This window comes from Felis catus, chromosome C2, assembly GCF_018350175.1.
Source record: "Felis catus isolate Fca126 chromosome C2, F.catus_Fca126_mat1.0, whole genome shotgun sequence".
Lineage (NCBI taxonomy): Eukaryota > Metazoa > Chordata > Mammalia > Carnivora > Felidae > Felis > Felis catus.
In genome coordinates, this window is record NC_058376.1 from 128,064,443 (window position 1) to 128,087,620 (window position 23,178).

The 23,178-nt window shown below is 41.3% G+C and overlaps 1 protein-coding gene across 9 annotated transcripts in view; it reads right to left on the reverse strand.

The window, feature by feature from the left end:
• Window positions 1–743: 743 nt before the first annotated feature.
• Window positions 744–23,178, reverse strand: part of CEP63 (centrosomal protein 63) — a 66,847-nt gene continuing 44,412 nt past the window's right edge. For 4 of the 9 annotated variants that reach the window (XM_045037564.1, XM_045037566.1, XM_023260543.2 and 1 more), the window contains 6 exons: window positions 21,983–22,097; window positions 20,923–21,120; window positions 12,011–12,097; window positions 7,862–8,067; window positions 6,812–7,091; window positions 4,241–4,632 (listed from right to left, as the gene is read on the reverse strand). In XM_045037564.1, the coding sequence (XP_044893499.1) occupies window positions 4,474–4,632; window positions 6,812–7,091; window positions 7,862–8,067; window positions 12,011–12,097; window positions 20,923–21,120; window positions 21,983–22,097 (1,045 nt within the window). In that variant the 3' untranslated portion in view covers window positions 4,241–4,473. Of the gene's footprint in view, window positions 1,812–1,854; window positions 2,713–4,240; window positions 4,633–6,811; window positions 7,092–7,861; window positions 8,068–11,354; window positions 11,503–12,010; window positions 12,098–20,922; window positions 21,121–21,982; window positions 22,098–23,178 lie in introns of those variants that run through there. The other 5 variants (XR_006585479.1, XR_006585480.1, XM_045037567.1 and 2 more) reach the window with 5 other exon arrangements.

The window sequence follows — 23,178 nt, forward strand, 5'->3', positions numbered from 1 at the left end:
TTTTATAGAAGATTGCTTTGAAGGCCTGCAGTCCATCATTTCTCCAAATTTTCCCCTGTGATCAGGCCAGACCACGAGAGCTTTACACCATCACATCTGGGATTGTCTTAGAACTGGTCTCTGATTGCACTTCAGCCTTTGCCATCAGCCCACAATGAAAGCACACTGTAAGGAAACTGTGCAGATTCTATTATTATCAGTTACAAAAATGTTGTAGGACCTCTCCTAAGGCTCATACACGCACTCAGAAAAGATGTGCTTCTCTTCAACCCATGGTCTGTTTTGATCTCGTCAGCACCATAAAGCTGTTACATAATGTTTCCTTCCCCACTTTTGCCCTTAAGAAACTCAGAGGGAAGGGGCACCTGAGTGATGCAGTCAATTAAGCATCTGACTCTTGATCTCGGCTCAGGTCATGATCTCACAGTTTGTGAGTTCGAGCCCCAGGTCCAACTCTGCACTGATGGCACGAAGCCTACTTGGGATTCTGTCTCTCCTTGTCTCTGTCTCTCCCCCACTTATGTGCTCTCTCTCAAAATAAATAATAAACTTAAAACAACAACAACAACAACAACAACAACAACTCAGGTGTCTGGGTGGCTCAGTTGGTTTAGCATTTGACTTTGGCTCAGGTCATGATCTCACAGTTCGTGGGTTTGAGCCCCATGTCAGGCTCTGTGCTGACAGCTGCTTTGGATTGTGTGTCTCCCTCTGTTCCCCCACCCCCACCCCCACTCATGCTCTGTCTCTCTCTCTCTCAGAAATAAATAAATGTTAAACAAACAAACAAACAAACAAAAACCTCAGAGGTAAAGTTGCTGCCTGTCCCCAGCAACTGAACTAGATATTCTGTTAATTTGTGAATGGACATTGATGGCCTTCATTTTCCCTTTGCCCTGATTCCACTGTTTCTTTTTGATATGTTTTACATGCGATCTCAAACTGTTTCTAGAACAAGTCAACAAATCTTTTTCTAACCTTGCCTTTCTGCCCTTGACTGCCATTCATGACACCTGTTTGTTTATGCATGTTCTTAATGACAGAACTTATTTTATAGTTATTTTTCTCACCCGTAACTTTTAGTTTCTGGACTCAAGGGTGTTTTGCAAACAGATTACCATCACCCCAGTTTACCAAGCAATATGTGTCTAGGTAGGAGAAGGAAGGTAGAAATTTTTTTTTTAAGTTGAGAAGACATAACAGAGACAGTGTTGTGTTTTTTTTTCTACTTGACAAGATACTTTCATGGTGCTTACTAGACTAGGCACTATGTACTTTACAAATACCCACTATGTACTTTACAAATACTACGTACTTTACAAATACTAATCTTCACAAAAACCCTATGAGGGAGGCATGATTATTGCTTCCCGTTTTACAGATGAGAAAGCTGAGGTATGGAGCAGTTAATTAATTTGTGCAAGGTCACACAGCCAGTTAGTGGTAGAGCCAGGATTAGGAACAGGGTCGCCAGCCTGCAGAGTCTGCACTCTCTACCCCTGGCCTCTGCTAAAGAGAGCCTGGCTCTGGGACCCTGGGTAAGCCACATAAATCACGTGGGAACAATGACACCCACTGCATCCTCGGCTCATTGAAATCAAAGGAGGCTCCACTGAAAGGCAGCATCCTCCCCACAGTGAGAACTCCACTTTGTCCTCTTCAGCTAAAACCTGCATAGAAATCCAGACCAAACTTCACTGGGAATGCCGGCCAAGTGGAATGAGGTAACTCACCCAACACAACGTCATCCGTAAACACCAAAAGTAGATGAGAGCACCCTTACCTTTTCATCTCCTGTGAGCATCCTGATCCTAGAAAGATTTTGTAAAGTGTGCGTTAGGAAACTAGCTCAAATTTAGTTGACACATTTTAATATTTGGCATATCTTCTTGAAAAATGAAGTTGAGAGATTAAATTGCTATCAAACATTTTGACAAATTTAGTCAGTTTACTTCAACCAACAATGCAGTGTAAGTTTAAGGGTGTACATAGTACCTCATGATTCCTTATGCATCTCCAGTGACCAGAGTCTGCCCTTGCTCCTCCTAGTCAACATGTACCATAGAAACTTGGGGTTGCACCCTACATATTTTACGTGGAAGCATGGGACAGTCTGACACTCAAAAATCCCCTCACCCAATCCAGACGGGCATCACAGTTTTAGAGTCTGCAAAGCCCTTTCAGAAATGTATTTTCGGTAAATCCTCTCAACTCCATGAAGTACCATCCCCATTTTACAGGTGAGTACAATGAAGCCCAGAATAGGAGCCATTTTTATCCACCTAGTATTCACTTAGTATCTACTATGTGTAAGACAGCATACTGGATAGAGGCAGGACCTTGTCCCTCCTTCAAGGAGTTTCCAATTTAGTGGGAGAGACAGAAATTAGCACAGTATGGTCAGTGCTTTGAGAAGGGCACACACAGGGCACTGTAAGAAATGAGCAGCTCTCCCTGAGTCTGATCGGGGGCTGTGGGAAGTCTCTGCCAGGCAAGATAATAGGGGCATGTGAAAGAGTTTGGGAAGAGGAGGCTGACCTAAGGGACAGCACGTGCACAGGTACAAAGGGAAAACGTGGTGCATCTAAGGAAGGACATTTATCTGTTGGTTCAAACAATCTGAGCACTTCCACAGTGCTGGGCTTGTGCTGGGTGATGACGCCCCCACGGCGAACCAGACTGGCAAAGTCCTTGCCCTCAAGAAGCACAATTCTAAGGGTAGAAACAGATAATAAAAATGTAAATCAAGTAACAAAATGAGTTCAGAGTGGTGAGTAGTATGAAGGGAGTATGCATTAGTCTGGACCAGGGTGGTGGCACCGGGGAGAGAAATGGCTGCATCTAAGAGAGATTTGGGAAGCAGAACGGATAGGACCTCCCAATGGCTTGGACCTAGAGGTGTGGGTGAAGAAGGAAATACGGGGAACTCCTAGCAAATGGCAGACATGAAGCTGTCCTGACATGCAATCTTAGCAGGAGGGAGAACCAAGAGTTCTCTCTTGTGAAAATTCAACATAGGATGCTCACCAGACATTCGAGTAAAGCAGCTCTGGGAGTCAGGTATCTAAGACAGCATCTCTAGAGAGAAGTCAACATGAGCTTTGAATGCAGGGGTCACTGGCCTATAGATGCTCTTAAAAGCTTAAAAAGTGAATGGAATATTCTGGGGAAGTTGAATGAGAAAACCCATGTCAAAGCCCCGGGGTGGGGGTGAAGGGAGAGGAGAGGCTTCGGAAGAGAAAAAGCCAGAAGAGCAGGTGAGATGGAGGGGCCAGTAAGGTAGGAGAGAAACCAGGAGTGACAGGTCATAGAAGCCAAGAGAGGAAGAGGGATTGGCTAATGTGTGAAATGATGCTCAGGGACTAATTAGATCACTGGTGACCTGGAGAGCAAGAAAGCAGTTTCACGGTAGGGATGGAGGTGGGGTTGGAGGAGGTTAAGAGGGAGGTGAGGAACCAGAAACATCACTGCAGACAACTCTTGCCAGAAATGTTTGGGTGAAGGAAAGGAAATATACAGAGTATGAGACAGAAAGGCACAGGGAACTGAGGTTTTGTTTTGCTTTAAAGAAAGGGGAAATGACAGGATGTTTGTATGCTGAGAGGAAAGGGGCACTGGGGAGGGGAGAGTCGCAGAAGCCCTGTCCCTTCCCTCAGCCGGTGCCTTCTGATGTCTCCAGCTGCCCATTCTAGCTCCTCCACTGATCCATTTCCTGGGATCCTCAGATGCTGGCATCCTTCAGGGCCCCCAGCCCTGCGTACTGCTCTCCTCTCCCTACACATCCTCCTTGGCAGATCATATCAGCTCTCCATGGTTTTAAACACCTTCTGCACCCTGAGATCTTTGTCTCCGCTTTAAACATCTCAGAAATGCACATGCCAAGCATTTCCACCTGACATTCCACAGGCACGCATGCCTAAAACCAGCCTGTCCTCTCCCTCCACCTCTCTCTTATACTTTGTTTGGAGCAAGACAGGGCTTTCTGTCACAATTCTTTCACCCCTATAAACTCTCCCAACCCAACCGGCCAGAAGCAACAACACTGGTACATCAATCTGGATCAGTCTGACTCTGAAATCCATACCTGCACTACCCATTTCTATAGTTACTCGTATCAGTGTTTGACTCTTCAACTTGTATCATAAAATCCTTATTTTAATTAGTCTACAGCTATTCACAGTGAAGTCATTAAGAGAAAATACCACTTGATAATAAAGAGTAATGTGAGAAAAAAAAGAAGTCTAGCAAAGTGGTTTATTCTTACAAGTTATTGCTGGAGAAAGTTCTTCAAACAAACCAGTGCAGTGAAAATGCCTTAGAGAAGCATCAGGTTTTCAGATTTCTTCCCAACAGCGTTAGGATGTCTCATCTTCACTATTTTTACATGTTCGTGTTTTGACCAGCTGCTACGTCGGGTGACAGCAACTCTTCAGGGTTCATTTTTATTTCCAAGTTTGTGATTTTTTAAAAAGGCTACTTTAGGGTCGTGAACTGTTTCACTGTCTTTTCACTCTCTCTTTTAAGTTCTTCAATATGGGCATCCAGGCGCTCTAGAATATGATGGGACCGCAGTTCCTCCTCTTCCAAAAATCTGGTAGCTATTGAACCAAGAGGAGACACAGGCAAGGGACACTGAAGGAGAAACAAATTTGGACATATGTAAGTTGAACAGCAGATTTCTCAGATACATTTTCTAATGAGAAATATTAAAAGGTGACTTAAAATACTTTTTCTTCCAAAGAGATAATTTGTTTTTATCCTAATGATAGGACTAGTAAAAAAGCAGCTGTTCCATAAACGTTAACATAAGACTTCTTCCTTTCTGACACAAGTTGTATAAATGTAAAGTGTCACATAAATATGTTAGTTATGGGCCTAAAGAATATCTCAGTTCAGACTTATATATCCTTTAATACCCTCAGAAGAGAATATACCTAATGTCTGTTTTTTTAAATTCACTTTTAAACTCTGAATATGTTACTTTGATTTTAAAGCACAGAAAATCTACCAACAACAGATTAGACAGCAAGTGAAATCAACGCTTTCCCTCATCCAAAATCTCAGTCCACACTCCCTCATCTGAAACTCCTGGGGCCACGGTATTTCAGAATCCAGATTTTAGAAAGGTAATACAAGACATGTACCACATACAGTCCATTCTCACATGCAGTCATTATTTCCTATATACAGTCCCCTCAAACACTGAGTTAGTGAATAAAGAATCATTGCTCCTTGGGGAAATACACACACACACAATCTCACACAGACTATCATCCTAAAAACAACTCCTGGTAGAATCCATTTTCTTTATTTTACATAAGAGAAAACGAGGTGCAGAAGTGTGAAGTGACTTGCCAGAGGCCACTCCACTAACGGGTGCCAGAGTTGGGGTTCCAACCCTGTTTACCAGGCCCCAGAGCCCGAGCTCCCTGCGCTACACTGTGCTGTCCCCACGTCGTCCCCACTCTGGTCACCTGTGTGTGACAGCTGGACAGGAGGGCAGAGCACCACCTCAACCAATCTCAGCTGGGAACGTGTAAGCGGGGATCCAACCTTTTCACAGCTCCTCACAGGACCACGAATGACTGTGGGAGTCCCTCAAGTATTGAACAGGGCGTTAAATAGTTAAGCGAGTAGGAGAATTCGCAAATACAGAATCCGTGACGAATAAGGATCAACTGTATTACCTTAGTGGAGTCTGAGGTAATGTCTCATAATCAAAGACACTGATATTTCTGAAGCAAAATACTAAGTGGGATAAAGAGTCTATACATATTAGCACATCAGTTCAGTTCAGGTCAGGTTTTAGTGCCAAAAAGGTTTTGCTGCCAAACTTAGGAAAAGTTTTCAGGATGTTTTTAGGTCTCAGAATTACATGTAAGTGAAGCGGAGACTTCTTTTAACAATGAAAAGAAAACTCTTCCATGAACTTGTTGGCATATGCAAAGGTCAAAAATACTGCATTTTCACAGGGATAGGACCATGTAACTGGTGACGGTAATGAAAATCTGGCCAGAGGCATGGGCTTCGGTAGAGAACGCAGACAAATGGTGGAGTCTGCACAGTGGCTGCAGGAACACGGGGCAGCGAGTGTCGCACTGGGGTACCCAGTCCACGTCTGGACACGTCAGGCGCAGTTCCTTCCTCCGCCTCCACCCACCCGCTTTCTCCCTTTCCCAAGTTGCTTCCTTTCTTCTTCACTGGCTAGGCCTCACGACCATCTTGGCATCCAGAGATATACCTTGACCCTCTACAAATTGACCCTCTCTGAAATACAAAATTGACCCTCTCTGAAAAAGGCAGGAAAGGAATTTCCAATTAGGGTTAAAAACAAATGAATGGGAGTGCCTGGGTGGCTCAGTTGGGTAAGACTTCGACTCTTGGTTTCTGCTCAGGTCATGATCCTGGTGAGTTCGAACCCCACCATCGGGGTCTGTGCTGACAGCAGGAAGCCTGCTTGGGAATCTCTGTCTCCTTCTCTCTGTCCCACCCCTGCACTCACTGGTTCTCTCTGTCTCTCTCAAAATAAATAAACAAACTAAAAAAAAAGATACAAATGAATGGTTATGTTAATTTTCAAAACTAAGATGTATTTTGAAAAGTAATCATGGCTGAAATGTGTCTTCATGAGTAAAACTGCAAGACAGATATACACGAACATAATAAAGAGTACTTAAGCTAGAGAACCAGTAAGGGAAAAAGAAAAAAACCAAACAAACAGAAAATCATCACCCTGCTTTACCTTTAAAATAAAAAATAAAATCAAACTAAATAGACTTAATAAACTAATAAGATCAGAACGTTTCCATACCGAAGACATAAACTCTTCCTGGTCATTTATACTCTCAGAGACAGTGTCAGAAAAACTGGCATCATTTGTATCTAGCGCTGAAGGCAAAGAGCTAGTTTTACACAGAAAGTTAGAAGGCAAAGAGATGGTGGAACTGCAAGGGCTGATCTGAGAGCTCAGGGGGCTGAGGACTCTGGACATGGGCTCTATACTATCCAACGCCTGTCGTCTCGGAGAATGAAGACCTGTTTTGCAGTGCTCAGTCTTTACTCCATCGCGTCTGTACGGGCCACGGGTTGGCCTGGATAGCAGATTAGAAAACAAAACAAATATACATTGTAGTAACTTTTCTCTTTCAACACAGAACCGCTGCAGGAAGTTCACTTAAAAACAAAGGAATAGCCTAACCAGTAAGGCTGTAATTTACTAAAAGAGCAGCCCACTCGGACTACATGCTCTTTCTATCCAGCCAGGCCCCAAACGTACAACCCCTGCCGCCAGGCCTCAGCCCTCACGCGGAGACAAACTGCCATAGTGTGTTTGGTGCTAGGACAGAGGGAAGTACTGTGCGCATGAGCAGGGTGCCTGACATCATTTGGGGTCGAGGTGGCAGTGGAGGAGAGGGGTCGGCAGAGGCTTTGGTAGGTAGGAAACACGTCAGCTGTAGAATAAGAGCTGAAGCCAGGCGGGTGTTCACTGAATGCTGACTTCTTATGGTAACAGCTTATAATTAATTGGCCAACAATACAAAGGAAGCTTTCTTTATGTGAAAAGCCAATTTCTACTTTTAGGGTACAAGTGGGGCTACAGAGGGGGGAGGCAGCATGGAAAGGCTCGGGAGGAAGGACGTTGTTTATGCATGCGTCCAGAGTGTCTGAAACTAAAGCTTGAAGGAAGTGCCATACAACCACCCGCCGCATTTTATCCTCATGGCAGCTTTACTTGTCCACACTGTACTTCGGAATCGGACATAGAGTCGTTTGAGGAAGATTTAATTTCTGTAGTCTGAAATCGTGCTCAAACGAGAGTTACAATAGTACACATTTTAAGTAAACTGTGAAGAAATTTTACTTGAACTCTGTATTCTTGAACTCAGGTGCTCTGCTGTGTGTCGGTTTAAAGATTCTCTCATGGTTTTTTTTGCATATCTGAGTAGAAATCTCCAGCTTAGATTTAGTATCCATCAACTCTTTCTGCAGTTGTTGATTTTCAGACACTAATTTATTTAAGGCCTCAATATAATTCTCCTGGAGGTCTGCTAGTGAAATCTCTTTTGCCTAATAAAAGAGAATGCTAGTGTTACTTAATTTGCATAAGAATATTTGTGATCTGGGAGACTGCTGGTAGGAAATTACATTTCTTTCAGTTATAACTAGTTCATCTGTAGCTTTACTTTGGAAAAAGTGAATACTTGTGTTTGGCCCCCTATGAGAAAAAAAAGTGTTGTCTCTTACAGTAAATGGGGGGGGGGGGTGGTAATTAGGAGCACAATGGGCTTCCCTGATGAGCCAAGGAATACCTACGGAGCTAGAGGAAGGCTGGAACTCAGATGGAGGAAAGCTACAAGTAGAGTCAGAAACAAAGAAAAAAAGAAAATAGCAGCCATGGGTTCTTCCAGAGTATCTACAAAAGAAGACTGAGAGACCTAGTTCAAAGAAAGGCATTTGAGCAGAAGGTTCTGAAAAGTACTCTGCTCTTCAGGACTTTTACATAACACGGGCACCTATTCTGGGACGTGAAATCAATATGAACTACGTGGTAAAGCTGCATGCAAGTATAAGGTGGGGAGATTCCTACTCTGATCTGGTATAGGTTCTAAGATCATTCATTTTATTGCTTTTCCATCTAGGTGTTTGCTGGTAAAACAGTACCTGAAAAAATGGTAATCTGGACCGTTTTCGTTTTTTTTTTCTAATGACAAAATCTTTCATTAACATTTTGAAAAATTATGGCAATCTTGTTTGGAATTTAATATGATGTTTAGCTTGGTCTTTTCTGCAAAGAATTTTCTAGAAATAAGCTGGTCAAAAGTGGTTTAACAAACAGAATTTAAAATATAAACTTTAAGATGCAGCATCCAAATATCTGTGTACCAATAGTGATGTAAGTTACAAGATTTTTCAATAAGTTGCCAATGCCAGATAAAATCTTTAAAAAAAAACAACTGCAGGATACAGGAGTTAAACTACAAACTACTCTCGATTTTTTAAGTGTGGCATATAATTTATTTTATCAGAGTTACTGCTTTCATTATTAAGATAATTGATTTTGTTACAATAGTTATTTAACCCAAACATTCATTTGTAAAAGTAATTCCACCCTCCTAGGTGATAAAACACGAACAGGAACCTTCTAATAATTATTCTTAATACATACAACATGTTCACACTGTGTGTAACTTCAAAACCAGAGGAAGTTTAAACGACTTGATGGGATTTTGACCAACCAGAGTCTGATGTTTGATGTCATTAAATATACTTTTTTTAAAAAGATAGTGCTTGCTTTTGCCAGGCATCTTTTGAAGTTTTCTCAAATTTATTATTTTATTAGCAACAATTCAGATAAGTGAATGTGAAAGGTAATATAAAAACTGCATGCCACACACATGCCCAGCTGTTTGTAAAGAAAGGACAGGACTACCACTGTTAGATGGGGTTTCAGGAGAAATTAAACTCAACAGAATCTCTGGTCATAGTCTGGTTTAAGCACCCCTGACAGTTCCCAACTCTTAAATATGAATAGGCAATCACTGCATAAGATAAGATTCTCTCAATCAAGTACTACTAAATCCTGAGTCTTTTGAAGATTCTGTGGTGTAAATAAGGCTGGATCTTGACTTTCTCCACTACTAGCTTAGTATTGGCTTTGTCAGGGCAAACAAAAATCATCTATCTTCCTTCCTCCCTCCCTTCCTTCCTTCCTCCCTCCCTCCCTCTCCTGGCACCCCCCCTCCCCGCCATGAGTCCAACTTCCCCCTTACAATTTAACTGCTGTCTCCTCTCCCCTTTTTCCTATCCTTGTAGGCTTGCACTTAAAAAAATCCTTTCATGGGACACCTGGGTGGCTCAGTCAGTTAAGCATCCAACTCTTGATTTCAGCTTAGGTCATGATCTCACAGTTCGTGAGATGGAGCCCCCACATCAGGGTCTGACAGCGTGGAGCCTGCTTAGGATTCTCTCTCCCCCTCTCTGTGCCCCTCCCCCGCTTGCACACACCCTCACTCACTCTCTCTCTCTCAAAATAAGTAAACTCTTAAAAAAATTACTAAAATTAAGAAAAATCCATTCATTACAGTTTTAGAGGGATTTGGGAGGGAGTAAAATTAGATGCATTATTTTCATCTGCCACCTTAAATGATGACGTAATATTTCATAGTATAGATAGGCACAGATGAACCATCCCTCTATAGGTTAACATTTAGCTTATTTCAAATTTTTAGACATTGAAAATAGCATCAAAATGACCATTTCTGGACATTTGCTCCTGTAAGATGGGTTCTTTGGAAATGCAAACTGGTATGACCTTTCTGGAGAACTACTCTGCAATGACTGTCAAAATCAGAAATGCAGATGATCCAGGACTTTATAGGCTATATATATTCACAAGTTTAATGGACATTGTTAAATTGTCCTCTAGAAAGGCCATATCTATTCACTTTCTCGTTAACAGAGCTTAAGAGTCTGCTGCCCTATATCCTTGCCAATACTGATTATACTCATTCTTAAAAATCACTGTCAAGTCAGTTAGCAAAAAAATATTTATTTTGTTTTGGTTATAGGGAGGTTAAATAAGCTTTTCTTGGTCACTACATTTTTGCATTACTTCTATGAATTATCTGTTCTTTGTCCACTTTTCTACTGGAATCCTATCTTTTTATTATCTTTGCAGGAAATCCTTGTATTAATTTTTTTAATTAAAAAAATTTTTTTAAGTTTATTTTTGAGAGAGAGACAGAGACAGAGACAGAGAATGAGCAGGGGAAGGGAAGAGGGAGACACAGAATCCAAAGTAGGTTCCAAACTGTGAGAGTCAGCACAGAGCCTGACACAGGGCTCAAACCCACAAACCGTGAGATCATGACCTGGGCTGAAGTCGGATGTTTGACCAACTGAGCCACCCAGGCGCCCCATATTAATATTTTATATTAACCTTTTGACTATGTACAAATTGTTTTCCCCAACTCTATTAGTCTTGTTTTATGGGGTCTTATGCCATCCACAAATTTTACATTTTTATGTTGTAAAATTGTTTATGCTGTAAAATTCTTTATGCATTCATGATGCTAAGAGAATCTTACTGTCCCAAAAGATTATAAAGATAGTCCCCAATATTTTCTTTTACTTGAAATAAAGTATTCATTTAGTATTTTGTATTTTGCACTTTCTCCCACCCCAGCCCCCATAAACCATGATTATGAAATTAAAACTACTTAATAGCAAATAGCATACATCTCTGAAGGCACACACTCTCTGGAAGTGCAGAAAAAAAGAATTTCTACAATCTTCGGGCATTTGACCAACATCAAGAAGAGATGGGTCAGAAGAGATGGGTCAGAACAGATGGGTCATTTTCCAAATTACAAGAATTTTATTAAAAAACAGCTAAAAGGACATCCACAGGGTTTATAACTCACTGTTAAGAAGCATATTCTGCCCGCGTCACAGGAGCTGGTACACACTTCTTACCCTCCTTACTGGTTTACTTTCATTCTCCTAAGACAAGAATCCTCAGCCATCCTTGTGTCCGTTACACTGTCTACTAAAATACTTTGAACGTAAAAGATTCTAGAATATTTGACTAAATTAATTATACCTTATAGAAATTAAAACCAAATTATGTAAAAGGTGATATACTTTGTAAGGACAAGATATTATGAACATAGTACCTACAACAGTAATAATAGTACGTAACAAATCATTTACTGCATACTTGCTACATTCCAGACACTATGCTGAGCACTTTATATACACGCTCCCTATTAAGAACACAGACTGTACATATATTTTGTCATATGCATAATAAAAAAAAATCTTCCAATTGCTAAAGTGGAGAGTGATATTTTGCTCATTTCCATCATTGTCTTGACTTCTTTGAGAATGTTTCTGCAGAAGGAGCATTCCATTGTTTGCTCTTAACTCTCTCTTTACAACATCAATATTTAAAGCTACTTCTTTAAAAGGCTTGGATAACAGAAAAAGACTTAAGTTTCTATTTATGTACCTCATGTAAACCCAATTCCAATTTCATCACCATTTCAGAAAGATGATGATTTTCTAACTTGAGTGACTCCATCTGATCCAAAATCTCCTGAGAAGGGAAAAGCAGAAAAAAACAAACATAACAAATAAATCAAATGCATCTACAAAAGTTTTCCATACATAATTTTCATCAGGTAAAGACGCATTTTCCATTCACACACACACACACACACACACACACGTATATAAATATCTTCCTAAAAAAATTGTTTAAAAAGGTGTGTCAAGATGAATTAACATGCATGCATTTAATATATTCTAAGAAGGGGCACCTGGGTGGCTCAGTCAGTTAAGTGTCCGACTTCAGCTCAGGTCATGATCTCCCTCCTGGTCCATGAGTTTGAGCCCTGTGTCGGGCTCTGTGCTGACAGCTCAGAGCCTGGAGCCTACTTCAGATTCTTTGTCTCCCTCTTTCTCTGCCCCTCCCCCGCTCACACTCTAGCTCTCAAAAATGAATAAATGTTAAAAAAAAAAAAAAAGATGAACGAGTTCACTGGTAAATCCCTCCCACTCTCTAGCATCAGCCTCCTCTCATGTGGCTTCTACCTCCCACATCACATGGACTGTGCTCCGTACACAAGAGAATATAGGCACACCTCAGGGATAGTGCAGGTTCAGTTCCAGAGCACCACAAGAAAGCAAGTACCATAAATAAAATGAGTCAAATGAATATTCTGGTTTCCCAGGGCATAAAATTTACACACTTTAATTTAAAAATACTTTTTTGGGGCACCTGGGTGGCTCAGCTGGTTAAGCTTCTGACTTTTTTTTTTTTTTAATATATGAAATTTATTGTCAAATTGGTTCCCATACAACACCCAGTGCTCATCCCAAAAGATGCCCTCTTGAATACCCATCACCCACCCTCCCCTCCCTCCCACCAGCCCACCAGCCCTGAGTTTATTCTCATTTTTTAAGAGTCTCTTATGCTTTGGCTCTCTCCCACTCTAACCTCTTTTTTTTTTTTTTTCCTTCCCCTCCCCCATGGGTTCTTGTTAAGTTTCTCAGGATTCACATAAGAGTGAAACCATATGGTATCTGTCTTTCTCTGTATGGCTTATTTCACTTAGCATCACACTCTCCAGTTCTGTCCATATTGCCAAAAAGGGCCATATTTCATTCTTTCTCATTACCACGTAGTACTCCATTGTGTATATAAACCACAATTTCTTTATCCATTCATCAGTTGATGGACATTTAGGCTCTTTCCATAATTTGGCTATTGTTGAGAGTGCTGCTATAAACATTGGGGTACAAGTACCCCTATGCATCAGTACTCCTGTATCTCTTGGGTAAATTCCTAGCAGTGCTACTGCTGGGTCATAGGGTAGGTCTATTTTTATTTTTGAGGAACCTCCACACTGTTTTCCAGAGTGGCTGCACCAGTTTGCATTCCCACCAACAGTGCAAGAGGGTTCCTGTTCACCACATCCTCTCCAGCATCCATAATCTCCTGATTTGTTCGTTTTGGCCACTCTGACTGGCGTGAGGTGATATCTGAGTGTGGTTTTGATTTGTATTTCCCTGATGAGGAGCGATGTTGAGCATCTTTTCATGTGCCTGTTGGCCATCCGAATGTCTTCTTTAGAGAAGTGTCTATTCATGCTTTCTGCCCATTTCTTCACTGGATTATTTGTTTTTCGGGTGTGGAGTTTGGTGAGGTCTTTATAGATTTTGGACACTAGCCCTTTGTCCAATATGTCATTTGCGAATATCTTTTCCCATTCCGTTGGTTGCCTTTTAGTTTTGTTGATTGTTTCCTTTGCTGTGCAGAAGATTTTTATCTTCATGAGGTCCCAATAGTTCATTTTTGCTTTTAATTCTCTTGCCTTTGGGGATGTGTCAAGTAAGAAATTGCTACAGCTGAGGTCAGAGAGGTCTTTTCCTGCTTTCTCCTCTAGGGTTTTGATGGTTTCCTGTCTCACATTCAGGTCCTTTATCCATTTTGAGTTTATTTTTGTGAATGGTGTCAGAAAGTGGTCTAGTTTCAACCTTCTGCATGTTGCTGTCCAGTTCTCCCAGCACCATTTGTCAAAGAGACTGTCTTTTTTCCATTGGATATTCTTTCCTGCTTTGTCAAAGATTAGTTGGCCATACTTTTGAGTCTACTTCTGGGGTTTCTATTCTATTCCATTGGTCTATGTGTCTGTTTTTGTGCCAATACCATGCTGTCTTGATGATGACAGCTTTGTAGTAGAGGCTAAAGTCTGGGATTGTGATGCCTCCTGCTTTGGTCTTCTTCTTCAAAATTACTTTGGCTATTCGGGGCCTTTTGTGGTTCCATATGAATTTTAGGATTGCTTATTCTAGCTTCGAGAAGAATGCTGGTGCAATTTTGATTGGGATTGCATTGAATGTGTAGATAGCTTTGGGTAGTATTGACATTTTGACAATATTTATTCTTCCAACCCATGAGCACGGAATGTTTTTCCATTTCTTTAAATCTTCTTCAATTTCCTTCATAAGCTTTCTATAGTTTTCAGCATACAGATCTTTGACATCTTTGGTTAGATTTGTTCCTAGGTATTTTATGCTTCTTGGTGCAATTGTGAATGGGATCAGTTTCTTTATTTGTCTTTCTGTTGCTTCATTATTAGTGTATAAGAATGCAATTGATTTCTGTACATTGATTTTGTATCCTTCAACTTTACTGAATTCATGTATCAGTTCTAGCAGACTTTTGGTGGAGTCTATAGGATTTTCCATGTATAATATCATGTCATCTGAAAAAAGTGAAAGCATAACTTCATCTTTGCCAATTTGGATGCCTTTGATTTCCTTTTGTTGTCTGATTGCTGATGCTAGAACTTCCAACACTATGTGAAACAACAGCGGTGAGAGTGGACATCCCTGTCGTGTTCCTGATCTCAGGGAAAAAGCTCTCAGTTTTTCCCCATTGAAGATGTTAGCTGTGGGCTTTTCATAAATGGCTTTTATGATGTTTAAGTATGTTCCTTCTATCCCGACTTTCTCGAGGGTTTTTATTAAGAAAGGATGCTGAATTTTGTCAAATGCTTTTTCTGCATCGATTGACAGGATCATATGGTTCTTATCTTTTCTTTTATTAATGTGATGTATCACGTTGATTGATGTGCGAATATTGAACCAGCCCTGCATCCCAGGAATGAATCCCACTTGATCATAGTGAATAATTTTTATATGCTGTTGAATTCGATTTGCTAGTATCTTATTGAGAATTTTTGCATCCATATTCATCAGGGATATTGGCCTGTAGTTCTCTTTACTGGGTCTCTGCCTGGTTTGGGAATCAAAGTAATACTGGCTTCATAGAATGAGTCTGGTAGTTTTCCTTCCCTTTCTATTTTTTGGAATAGCTTGAGAAGGACAGGTATTATCTCTGCTTTAAACGTCTGGTAGAACTCCCCTGGGAAGCCATCTGGTCCTGGACTCTTATTTGTTGGGAGATTTTTGATAACTGATTCAATTTCTTCCCTGCTTATGGGTCTGTTCAAGCTTTCTATTTCCTCCTGATTGAGTTTTGGAAGTGTGTGGGTGTTTAGGAATTTGTCCATTTCTTCCAGGTTGTCCAGTTTGTTGGCATATAGTTTTTCACAGTATTCCCTGATAATTGCTTGTGTTTCTGAGGGACTGGTTGTAATAATCCCATTTTCATTCATGATTTTATCTATTTGGGTCATCTCCCTTTTCTTTTTGAGAAGCCTGGCTAGACGGTCACCAATTTTATTTTTTCAAAAAACCAACTCTTGGTTTCCTTGATCTGCTCTACAGTTTTTTTAGATTCTATATGTTTATTTCTGCACTGATCCTTATTATTTCTCTTCTTCTGCTGGGTTTAGGCTGTCTTTGCTGTTCTGCTTCTATTTCTTTTAGGTGTGCTGTTAGATTTTGTATTTGGGATTTTTCTTGTTTCTTGAGATAGGCCTGGATTGCAATGTATTTTCCTCTCAGGACTGCCTTCGCTGCATCCAAAAGCATTTGGATTGTTGTATTTTCATTTTCGTTTGTTTCCATATATTTTTTAATTTCTTCTCTAATTGCCTGGTTGACCCATTCATTTTAGTAGGGTGTTCTTTAACCTCCATGTTTTTGGAGGTTTTCCAGATGTTTTCTGTGGTTGATTTCAAGCTTCATAGCATTGTGGTCTGAAAGTATGCATGGTATGATCTCAATTCTTGTATACTTATGAAGGGCTGTTTTGTGACCCAGTATGTGATCGATCTTGGAGAATGTTCCATGTGCACTCGAGAAGAAAGTATATTCTATTGCTTTGGGATGCAGAGTTCTAAATATATCTGTCAAGTCCATCTCATCCAATGTATCATTCAGGGCCCTTGTTTCTTTATTGACCGTGTGTCTAGATGATCTATCCATTGCTGTGAGTGGGGTGTTAAAGTCCTCTGCAATTACCACATTCTTATCAATAAGGTTGCTTATGTTTGTGAGTAATTGTTTTATATATTTGGGGGCTCCCATATTTGGCACATAGACATTTATAATTGTTAGCTCTTCCTGATGGATAAACCCTGTAATTATTATATAATGCCTTCTTCATCTCTTGTTACAGCTTTAATTTAAAGTCTAGTTTGTCTGATATAAGTATGGCTACTCCAGCTCTCTTTTGACTTCCAGTAGCATGATAAATAGTTCTCCTCTCTCACTTTCAATCTGAAGGTGTCCTCAGGTCTAAAATGAGTCTCTTGTAGACAGCAAATAGATGGGTCTTGTTTTTTTATCCATTCTGATACCCTATGTCTTTTGGTTGGCGCATTTAGTCCATTTACATTCAGTGTTATTATAGAAAGAGATGGGTTTAGAGTCATTGTGATGTCTGTAGGTTTCATGCTTGTAGTGATGTCTCTGGTACTTTGTCTCACAGGATCCCCCTTAGGATCTCTTGTAGGGCTGGTTTAGTGGTGATGAATTCCTTCAGTTTTTGTTTGTTTGGGAAGACTTTTATCTCTCCTTCTATTCTAAAGGACAGATTTGCTGGATAAAGCATTCTCGGCTGCATATTTTTTCTGTTCATCACATTGAAGATTTCCTGCCATTCCTTTCTGGTCTGCCAAGTTTCAGTAGAGAGATCAGTCACAAGTCTTATCGGTCTCCCTTTATATGTTAGAGCACGTTTATCCCTAGCTGCTTTCAGAATTTTCTCTTTATCCTTGTATTTTGCCAGTTTCACTATGATATGTTGTGCAGAAGATCGATTCAAGTTACGTCTGAAGGGAGTTCTCTGTGCCTCTTGGATTTCAATGCCTTTTTCCTTCCCCAGATCAGGGAAGTTCTCAGCTATGATTTCTTCAAATACACCTTCAGCACCTTTCCCTCTCTCTTCCTCCTCTGGAATACCAATTATGCATATATTATTTCTCTTTAGTGCATCACTTAGTTCTCTAATTTTCCCCTCATACTCCTGGATTTTTTTATCTCTCTTTTTCTCAGCTTCCTCTTTTTCCATAATTTTATCTTCTCATTCGCCCATTCTCTCTTCTGCCTCTTCAATCTGAGCGGTGGTTGTCTCCATTTTATTTTGCAGCTTATTTATAGCATTTTTTAGCTCCTCCTGGCCGTTCCTTAGTCCCTTGATCTCTGTAGCAATAGATTCTCTGCTGTCCTCTATACTGTTTTCAAGCCCAGCGATTAATTTTATGACTATTATTCTAAATTCACTTTCTGTTATATTGTTTAAATCCTTTTTGATCAGTTTGTTAGCTGTCATTGTTTCCTGGAGATTCTTTTGAGGGGAATTCTTCCGTTTCGTCATTTTGGATAGTCCCTGGAGTGGTGCGGAACTGCAGGGCACTTCCCCTGTGCTGTCTTGAATAACTTGCGTTGGTGGGCGGGGCCACAGTCAGACCTGATGTCTGTCCCCAGCCCACTGCTGGGGCCACAGTCAGACAGGTGTGTACCTTCTCTTCCCCTCTCCTAAGAGCAGGATTCACTGTGGGGTGGCATGGCCCGTCTGGGCTACTTGCACACTGCCAGGCTTGTGGTGCTGGGGATCTGGCAAATTAGCTGGGGTGGATCGGCAAGGTGCACGGGGGCGGGACGGGCAGGCTCAGTTCACTTTTCCTTCGGTGATCCGCTTCAGGAGGGGCCCTGAGGCACCGGGAGGGAGTCAGACCCGCCGCCAGAGGGATGGATCCGCAGAAACACAGCGCTGGGTGTTTGCACGGTGCCAGCAAGTTCCCTAGCAGGAACTGGTTCCCTTTGGGATTTTGGCTGGGAGATGGGCAAGGGAGATGGCGCTGGCGAGCGCCTTTGTTCCCCGCCAAGCTGAGCTCTGTCGTCCGGGGCTCAACAACTCTCTCTCCCGTTGCCCTCCAGCCATCCCGCTCTCCGAGCAGAGCTGTTAGCTTATAACCTTCCAGATGTTAAGTCCTGACTGCTGTCCAAACACACTCCATCCGGCCCCTCTGCTTTTGCAAGCCAGACTCGGGGGCTCTGCTTGGCTGGCGGGCTGCCCCTCCGCCACGGCTCCCTCCGGCCAGTCTGTGTAGTGTGCACCGCCTTGCCGCCCTTCCTACCCTCTTCCGTGGGCCTCTCATCTGCACTTAGCTCCGGAGACTCCGTTCTGCTAGTCTTCTGGCGGTTTTCTGAGTTATTTAGGCAGGTGTGGGTGGAATCTAAGTGATCAGCAGGACGCGCGGTGAGCCCAGCGTCCTCCTATGCCACCATCTTCCCTCCTCTTGGAATCCCAAGCTTCTGACTCTTGATTTCAGCTCAGGTCATGATCTCACAGTTCATGGGATCAGTTCACAGGATCAAGCCCCACATCTGCCTCTGAGCTGACAGTGTGGAACCTGCTTGGGATTCTCTCTCTCTCCCTCTCTCTCTCTCTCTGCCCCTCCCCTGCTCATGTGTGTGCTCTCTCTCTCAAAAATAAATTATTTTTAAAAAATGAAAATAAAATATTTTTTTTGCTAGAAGATGCTAACCATCACCTGAACTTCTGGCAAGTTATAATTACTGATTACAGATTACCATACAAACATAATAATAATGAGAACATTTACGAAATATTGCAAGAATTACCAAAATGTAACACAGAAACATGAGCAAATACTGTTGGAAAGATGGCACCAAGAGATTTGCTTATCACAGGGCTCAAACCAAAGTGCAAAAAGAGGAGGCATGCCTGTAACTTACCTTCAGTCCTCATTCTCCTCAAGTTGTCTGCTTGGCCATTCCAACTTGAAAAGACTCCTGCCTTCCTTGGTTTCCTGCTTCCTTTGTGAAAACTATCTCATTTCCCTCCTTATCCCCTTCTTTTCTCAGCTCTATTCCAAAACCTTTTTACCCTAAATGAGTAGTTTCCTAAGTTTGGTTCAGTCTCAGCTCTTTATCTCTATGCTTTCTTCCCATAATTTCTCAGTCTCTCAGGGTGTTTCAAAGGCCATCTCCATGCAGAGATTTCCACAGCCAAATGCCTCACCTCGATTTTAATCTTGAACTCCAGCCTTCTGTGAAATCAACTATTAGATATTTCCATATGAAAGTCTAGCCTTTATCTCAAACCAGTTCCCTCCACCAGCTTCCCTATTTTGTGTAACTTTCATACAAATGCAGTATCTGCCCCAATCTGCTCCCATCTTTTATTTCACTAAAGAGCATCACTTTTACTCAATTGCCCATGTTGCAATCCTGAGTGACATCCTCCCTTAACTCTAACTTGACCTCTGGGTCCAAGCAACTACAAAGCCCAGTTGATTTTACCAGCCACATACCTCAGAATTCCTCCATTTCCCTCTACCTTCCCTGCCCACTGCTCAGGCCACCATGTCACTCCTGTATCCATAGTGGTCTCTTTGCCTCCTCGCTCACTCTCCATATGACAACCATAGAGACCCTTGACTCCCGCTTACAGCCATTGTCTAGTGGCCTCAAGAGAACACTAAAACCTTTCACAAGCTGGCAGCGCCCTTCAGGAATTCCTGCTTCCCAGTCCCATCCCTTGTGTGTTCTAGTCTGTCAACGCAGACACATCGCACTCTCACCAGATACAAGAGACACAGCCTCTCTACTCTAGTCACTCTCACCTCCCCACTGATCCTCACAGAATGCTTGTTAACCAGCACACCCTCAGCCCAAAGCAGGAGTCTAATACAAATTTGCTGAATTAAATACTATGGAGAGGCACCTAGGTGGCTCAGTCGGTTAAGTGTCTGACTACTTTTTAAACAATTTTTTTAAGTTTATTTATTTAGTTAGAGAGAGAGAGGGCAGGGGAGGGGCAGAGAGAGAGAGAGAGAGAGAGAGAGAGAGAGAGAGAGAGACAAAGAATCCCAAGCAGGCTCCACACTGTCAGCACAGAGCCTGATGCAGAACTTGAACTCATGAACCGTAAGATCATGACCTGAGCAGAAATCAAGAGTTGGATGCTCAACCAACAGAGCCTCCCAGGCACCCCAAGTGTCCAACTCTTAATATAGGCTCAGGTCATGATCTCACAGGTCGTGGGAGCAAGCCCCGAGTCGGGCTCGAGGTTCAGTGCTCCCATACTCGTGCTCGGGATTCTCACTTTTCTCTCTCTCGCCCCTCCCCCGCTCACACTCTTTCTCTCAAGGTAAATAAACATTTTTTTAGAAAAATACTATGGGGGGGCGCCTGGGTGGCTCAGTTGGTTGAGCGTCCGACTTCGGCTCAGGTCATGATCTTGCTGTCCGTGAGTTTGAGCCCCACGACAGGCTCTGTGCTGACAGCTCAGAGCCTGGAGCCTGTTTCCGATTCTGTGTCTCCCTCTCTCTCTGCCCCTCCCCCACTCATGCTCTGTCTCTCTTTGTCAATAATAAACATTAAAACACTTAAAAAAAATACTATGGAAATTATCTCTGTACTCAATTCAGTCTTCAAAAACACTTCAAATGAAGAGGGTTTTTGTTCAAGCTTCACCTTATGTTCTACTGCTTTTTCTTCTGCCTTTTGTATCTCTGCTTTGAGTCGCTTTTCCATGTCAGAGGAGGAGCTTTTAGTGGAGGCAATAGTGATGTCTCGCTGGTGTAACTCCCGAGTCAGCTGAGAGATTTCCATCTTCATTCCTTCTAATGCAGAACTGTAACTCTGTTCAGCCTGCAGAATCTGTTCTTTCAACTACAAAGAAACAGAAAGGAAAGCATAAAAAATGAAGACAAAGCACATTAGATAGACAGATATGTTAATAGTTAAAATAGTAAGGTAATTTTTGCCTTAACTCAAGACATGAATTTTTACCTTAAGTCTGCAAAAAATTAGCAATTTACCAAGTTGTACGTCTATACCGAAGGTCTAATGGCTATACCCATGATAATTTATTAATCGCAAATCAGGGAGAGATGTGTTAGTCAAATGCTGAAAACCAGTGTCAAAGTCCATGCACACATTATTTAGAGGACAACACCTGTGATTCTCTTTAGGTGCAAAACTAAAAACTTTGTTTATATGGCTTCCTTGTCCACAGAAGACAATAGAAATGGAAGAGGAAGAAACTAGAAGTAATCTCAAATAAGTAATAAAAAATACGAGTCAACAAACGTAACAGCCAAGGCCCATTGGTGTGGAAACAGTCAGCTCTGATACCTCAACAACCAGTGAGGGTATTAAAACCACACCACACAGCATGGGAAAATCAGCCATAACCAGCTCCAGTCAGTAAGAAAATATTAAATGCTAGTTCATATAGTATCTTTTAGCAAGCAAAAAAGTGTATAACTTTTAGAAAGCTTTTCATCAAAACACGTTTAAAATAAAGTATAGCGTTCAAAAAGGACAGGCTTCAATTATCTCAAAAACATTTCTACGGCATCCCTGAGGATGATGAAGACGTTACCGAAGCACATTCCAGGTGCATAGCTAATCCTGAATATCAAGTGGCTCTTTGTACTGCATTTTTCTCTCATTAAAAATAACTCCGATGACCTCCCAACCTCCAGCTCAGTCTATAAACACAACTTTGCAAACGCAGGCAGATTTTTACCTTCTTAATCTCTGCCCTGTACTCGTTGTTATATACTTCCATCTTCTTCAGTTCTTCATATTTTTCCATTAGTTCTTGGCTCAGCTGTTTACATGTTGCACTCACAGACTCCAAGCTGTGTGCATGACAAAAATATGATCACAGACGTAACGCAAAAATCCTGAAACCCACATATTGATTACCTAAAAAATACTCTTCTTTAAACAGTTTCCAACCTGTCACCCTTACTTAAGAATCAATCCCTCACCAGATATGAGAACCTCAGGGCACCACGCCTCTGTTATCTCACCACTCATTTCTGCTAATAACATCCTTCTGCTCCTTTCTCAGGGAATATTTTGTTCAAACTGAATGACATAAATAAACTGTCTAAAAAAGGGTCCCTTTTTCAATTTGCCTTTGATAGAGAAAATATTTTTAAAGGCATTGTTTATTACTGAACACTGGTGTTTGTGTCCATTTATTTCAAGTTTACCTACTTCTAAATGTGGTAGAATGCTTGTTTATTTGGTACCCGTATGTAAGTACAGTGTGTCAAACACTGAGGCAGAGAGAGAAGAATCACAGATACTCTTGTCTTAGCTAGAGATGGGAAAACGGGGGCTTACAGAGGCTACAGGTCCAAGGTCACACTGCAAGTCAGAAACATGAGGTAAGTCTTTAGAGCCTGTGGGAGCACGGTAAACCATACCTAAAATACTAAAAAGTGCATCGATGGAAAATCTATGATAGGAAGGTAAATTTCAGTTCCAATGTCAAAAAGAATAATAACCTTTATTTTATTCAATCTAACGTGTACACATACACCCCAATAATGATAACCAAGAATATGTTAAGTATTCCAAGGCGCAAAAGAAATAAAGCATAAACTATGTGTATGTGTGTGCACACATACATATGTGCACACATGATATTTAATAAGTAAAGAAAATACTTGGTGGTTTCCAAAAACCAAAGAAATAACAGTAAACACAAAAAAATGTTTTACTCAAAAGGGTAAAATGGCAATATTTTTGTTGTTTTCTTTGCCTAAAGGCTAATAGTTTGTACAGTTTAAAATCTTTTACATACAGAAAGTGCTCATGTACAAATGATCATGATTCATGTTTCACACAAAATATCAAACTCTTCCCAGTCACAAAGTTTAGAGGTATGACAAACAAAAACAGTTCACAAGCATGACAACAAAGCAAGCA